The sequence below is a fragment of the Octodon degus genome, unplaced genomic scaffold, assembly GCF_000260255.1.
Source record: "Octodon degus isolate 3935 unplaced genomic scaffold, OctDeg1.0 scaffold00014, whole genome shotgun sequence".
NCBI classification, from domain to species: Eukaryota; Metazoa; Chordata; class Mammalia; order Rodentia; family Octodontidae; genus Octodon; species Octodon degus.
In genome coordinates, this window is record NW_004524590.1 from 5,396,682 (window position 1) to 5,402,492 (window position 5,811).

Consider the following 5,811-nt stretch of genomic DNA (forward strand, 5'->3'; position numbering starts at 1 on the left):
TCTTCATTGGCCACTGTTCAAAACCCGACGTTAGTGGCTCCTTTCATGCAGTCAATGAAAGAGTCCTAGACTTCATTGGCGTGTCAACTCCACTCCCTTAGTCAGGAAGTGTTAGCCATTCCATGAGCCATCTCTGAGACTCAGTTGCCTTTTCTGTGAAAAATGGTAATAAAACCAACTTCAAGGTGTGTTGGAATTTAAATATCAGGTGCAGTACATAAAACGTGAAGAACATTTCTGCACATGACAACATTTTAAGGGACAATATTATCTAAGAGTTGTAATATACCAAACTGTTCCCCACTAGGTACTCCGCTAATCTACTTTCTGATCAGCTTAAGAGTATTTCACCAGGCAAAGCTGTGTGAGGTTTCTTAGGTACAGTCAGGGCATTCACAATAATAAAAGGTACATGCTGATCTGAAACAAAAATTTTAAATATGTGGAAAGGCAGCTTGACTGTATTTTGACCAAAACTGTGGGTGAAGGAACATTGGATCTGATTAACTATTTCACCTTTGTGTCAGGTTTTGCACTTTTCCTTTTTGCAGTCAGTAATAGAGGTGAGTAGATTAGTAATGAGTCATCGTACAAGCTTCTACCACATTGCTCGGCGAAGTGTACGCTGCTTTCTGCAGTCCTTGCACGGACAGAGCTGGCTTATTACTATCTCCAATATGAAGAGGCTCACTACCCGAACTCACCCTTCTTCCCCAAGGTTCACCTGTAAACTTCCCATGTAAAAATATGTAGCAATCATACCAATATGTATGTGGTTTTGAGAAGTAGTAATTTTAATATTACTTTGCTTTTCTCTGCGTAAGCACACAACTTCCCTCTTGCTGCGTAACAATTTTTATCCCATTGGATAACATCTGTTTCTTCAAAACCTTTCTGATTCTTTCTAAATCTGACTTTCCAACCCTAGGTCTATCCCAGTTCTTTGCACAACAGTTCCTGTCGCTGTTACCAAATGTATCCCAATGGCCCATGCGCTACTATCTGGCCTTTTCTTCTTTACTGGCCTAAGGGCTCGTGCAGGACAAGAGCCCTGATGCCACAGACTGTGTTGGCATGCTTCTGACAACACGGAGCAAGCTCTCACTGGATCAGTAATGAAGGAGTAAATGTCACACAACTTAGTGTGCACAACCGCTTCTATGACAAGTTGCTCACCAAAACCATTTATCATAGGATATGCATTTTCCTTTGATAGTGAATGAAATCCAGAGGCATTAAATCAGTCACAGCTTCTGTTCCTTTAGGATTATGATCGAAGGAACTTCCTGATTTTTGCTCACCTAGACATTTCCCCAAGATATGAAAAATGGGGGGTTCAGGGGTAAATCACATCTCTTAGGAGATGATTTAAGGGCCTTTGGCATAAAGGGATGTACAGGAGTCTTTAGGAAGCCAGGTATGGAATATTATGATTCTTATCTAGATTTCTTCCCAAAACATACATTTAGTCCACCTCCTAAGAGTTGTCAAAGTTCTAACAGTTTCAGCGTCGCTAAAAAGTTCAAATCTAAAGTCTCTTTGACATTTAAGGAAAACTCTTTGCTACAAGCTTCTGTGTTAAAAGAAAGTTAAACACTTCAACACATAATGGCAGATAACAGACATTTTCACTCTAAAAGATACAAAGAAGGAGGTAGGAAGAAATGGGAACAAAGGAGGGCAAACATTACATCTCAGAAATCCATGTCCAGCTTTGGAAGCAGTCTGTGGCAAGAGGTGAACTCCACAGCGCTTAGATGGCTACATCCCTACTGCACTTCCTGTGGTTGCAGCTCCCATGGCTGCTCTCTTTGGCTGATTTGATCCCTCATTGCAGTTTTGCTCAGATGATCCATCCACCCTCCAGGCTTCTCCAACATTCTGGAGCCCATAACTTTTCAGCTCCACACTTACAGATTTACACACTACCCTCTCAAGGCCACACTGCTTGGCCTCCCCAACCTTCTCCAAAATCTAGGTTGAAGCCTTCTTGACCCCACAGCTCTTGCATTCTGCATGAGCCTAAAACTTGCACCACATGGGTGATACCAAGGTCTGCTACCACCTGATCAGTAGATAACCTTCCTTCTTTCTTAGCTGGACAGATGGAGTGTCTGGATTGCTGAGGACTAAGCGCAAAATCTTAAGGAACAACTTCTCCAAGCTCCCAACATGCTAGGACAGGATTGGTATATTATGTGGATCTTGAAGAAAGCAATTGATGCTCTCAGGGAGTTTAATGAAGAAGGAGCTCTGTCTGTGCTGCAGCAGTTCAAGGAAAGTGACTTATCACATGTTGCAAACAAACGTACATTTGCACGTGGAGTTATGAAGACTACAGGAAAGAGAAACAGGGCAGCAGAGTGCCAGAGTCCACAAAGGGAGCTGGTGAAGCAGAGATCAAGGCCTTACTTGGAAGGACTGGTTATACTCTGGACCTAACAACAGGGCAAAAGAAGTGTGGTGGTCCTCCAGCAGACAGCATGCACTCCGATGTGCAGCCTGGAGTTGGGACAGAAGTCTTGTAGGTAAAATACCAAGGGATCTATATGAGGATGAGTTGGTTCCCCTTTTTGAAAAGGCTGGTCCCATGATGATGGAGCCACTGTCTGGTTAGAACTGAGGGTATACACTGATCACCTGTGGAAAGGAAGTTGCACAGGAAGCTGTTAAACTGTGTGACAGCTACGGAACTCACCCTGGGAAACACCTTGGAGTGTGTATTTCTGTGGCAAACAACAGACTTTTTGTTGGATCCATCCTGAAGAATAAGACTAAGGAAAATATTCTGGAAGAATTCAGTAAAGTAACAGAGGGTTTGGTGGATGCTATTCTATATCATCAATCCAATGACAAAAAGAAGAATCGAGGGTTCTGCTCCTTGATTATGAGGATCACAAGTCAGCAGCACAAGCAGACGTCGGCTGATGAGTGGAAAGGAAAAGTGTGGGGAAATGCAGTTACAGTTGAATACACTGACCCTGTGGAAGAACCAGGTCCAGAAGTCATGGCAAAGGTGAAAGCTTTATTTGTGAGAAGCTTGGCTAATACAGTGACAGAAGAAATATTAGAAAAGCCATTTTCTGAATTTGGAAAACTGGAAAGAGTAAAGGTGTTGAAAGATTATGCATTTGCTCATTTTGAAGACAGAAGAGCTGCTGTTAAGACTATAGATAAAATGAATGGAAGAGAAGTAGAAGGGGGAGAAATTGAAGTAGTCTTAGCTGAACCACCAGACAAGAAAAGGAAAGAGCGCCACACAGCTAGACAGGCCTCCTGAAGTACTGTGCATGAAGATTATTACTATCACCCTCCTTTTTGAATGCCATCTCCAATTAGAGGTTGAGATCATGGTGGAGGTAGAGGTGGATATGGCTACCCTCCAGATTATTATGGCGATGAAGATTACTATGATGATTATTATGGTTATGATTACCATGACTAACATGGAGGCTATGAAGATCCTTATTATGGCTATGATGAGAGATATGCAGTAAGAGGAAGAGGAGGAGAAAGGCGAGGGCGAGGTGCTCCACCACCACCGAGGGGACAGGGAGCACCACTGCCAAGAGGTAGAGTTGGCTATTCACAGAGGGGGGCACCTTTGGGACTGCAAGAGGCTCTGGGGTGGCAGAGGGGGTCCTGCACCACAGCAGAGAGGCCGTGGTTCCCGTGGAGCTCAGGGCAATCGTGGGGGAAATGCAGGAAGCAAGAGAAAGGCAGATGGGTACAACCAACCTGATTCCAAGCATCGTCAGACCAACAACCAGCAGAACTGGGGTTCCCAACCCATTGCTCAGCAGCCAATTCAGCAAGGTGGTGACTATTCTGGTAACTATGGTTACAATAAGGACAACCAGGAATTTTATCAGGATACTTATGGACAACAGTGGAAATACACAAGTAAGGGCCTGAAAAATGATACTGTCAAGACAGGATTGACTCTAGAAATACATTTTTCAAAAAAAATTGGCTTAACTGTTTCATCTTTAAGTAGCAATTTGCTGCCATTTGTATTGGGGTGAAGAATCACTATTGGGTATATACTTGTCCTTTTATTTTTCTTCTTTTCATAAATGCTCTTGGACATTACTTGGCTTGCTCAGTTCCCTTATTTTGTGGGTTACAATGCTTTTATCATTTCAGGCTTCATTTTAGTTTCAGAACAAGTTGTTAAATCATGGTTTTGCGGAACCTTTGGTTTGGACGATCTTCTTTTAGAATTTGGGATAGATTACACAGGCATATGAAGTACTCTGGAAATAAAAGTACAAGCTAGAGTATACTGTGCTAGAATACCCTGCAGGAAAATGTGGGGGATTCAAGCAAGACAGAGGGGCAGCTTCCCTCTAGTCACGTTCACCTGATTTTAACCAAACAAAGTGCAAAGAGTGAGAAGACACCCAGGTGATCTGACCTGTGGCCCAAAGCAGCCCTGTAACATTCCAAAGTTTTGCTCTGCTTCTTCTAGAACTCGTTGGAACTCTAGGCCTACTACTTTCTTTGCTGAACTGAGGTTGTGACTCAACCTTATCATTCAGTCCCTGCAGAAAACAACTAGAACAGGGAACAAATTGACTGTTCTAAAAAGAAATCTTTCATGAGTAGAGAGCGATTTGGCATAGGAATTCTTAAAATTATAACGGAGCAAACAAAATTGCATTAGGAAAAACCAAAAGGCCCTACACTAATTAAAAAACAAAGCATGTGTAGAAATCTTCTGTGCATATTTTTATTTTCAAGCCAGTGAAGAACAAATAATATAGTGGAAAGGCAGAGGACACAGATGTAATGGGCATGAGAACTTAACGCTAAACTTCACTTTCCAGAAAAGTTAGGTTTGAAAAATATAAGATGCTATGGGTGGACCCGAGTTCACAATATGAATCTATCATAAAATAAATGTGTGTGATCTTAGACGTTTGTTATTTCGCCCCTATCTTTTGACTTTTAAATACAAAAGTCAGAAAATAAAACAACAATGCAAAGACGGCTGTGAGGATTTATTAAATTCATCAATAAAGATAAATTTCTTACTTTAATTCTTTATTGTATCATTGAAAAACTGGCTCAAACTCAATGCTTAACACTGCATTAAAATATTTGCTTGAAATAGAGGACTGGAACACAAGGACGTAATGTTATAACCACATGCCTTCACGTTAGAAACCTCCCTAGCAGGCCTCAAAGCAGGAGAACTGGCCATTTCCAAAATTAAAAGCAATCACAGGCATGAAAGCGTCCTAGTTCATACTGACTTTCCCATCCACACCCTTCTCTCTTTGCGGAAATCTATGTGTTCATCTACGCCTTCCTCTGCCACTGTGGCAGGGCCGGGCTCGCCTTACCACTCATCCAGGTCCGCATCACAATTGCAGAAGTGTCCAATGTCCAGGCAGCTCTCCTCCAGGCCACACGCACACCGTTGGACCCCAGGGAGAGAGCCTCCCCAGTAAGGATGCTTTTCACTGGACCTCCCAATCCACCAGGTAAACGGGGCTCCGTCTGAAAGATCAAACATTTCACAGGTCATAGGGACAGGCTAAAATAGCAATGGACACCACAGAAATAGATGAGATATCTTGAAGATATTTATACATTTTTTAAAAATTTTGATTGAGGAACAATAATAAGACAGGTTCAAAACCAATTAATAGGACAGTTTCAATAATTTGTACATTGTTATGTTGAGCTGTGGGGGACTCAGGTCAATAATTTCTGACATTGCCAGTTGAACAGAAGACCCAATGCTATTATGGGCTACTGGACTCTTTTAGAATATTTTGCTGAGTTTACACACCTATAATATTC

General features: G+C 42.1%; 1 protein-coding gene and 1 pseudogene across 1 annotated transcript in view; one reads left to right on the forward strand and one right to left on the reverse strand.

Annotated features, from left to right (window-relative positions):
• The window catches only part of LOC105741489, a 16,503-nt pseudogene extending 12,478 nt beyond the window's left edge, over window positions 1–4,025 (forward strand).
• Cntnap5 (contactin associated protein like 5) overlaps window positions 1–5,811 on the reverse strand; it is a 930,940-nt gene that overhangs the window by 189,954 nt on the left and 735,175 nt on the right. Inside the window, exon 14 of the mRNA XM_004626336.2 lies at window positions 5,349–5,505. Coding sequence (XP_004626393.1) covers window positions 5,349–5,505 — 157 coding nt within the window. The remainder of the gene's footprint in view (window positions 1–5,348; window positions 5,506–5,811) is intronic.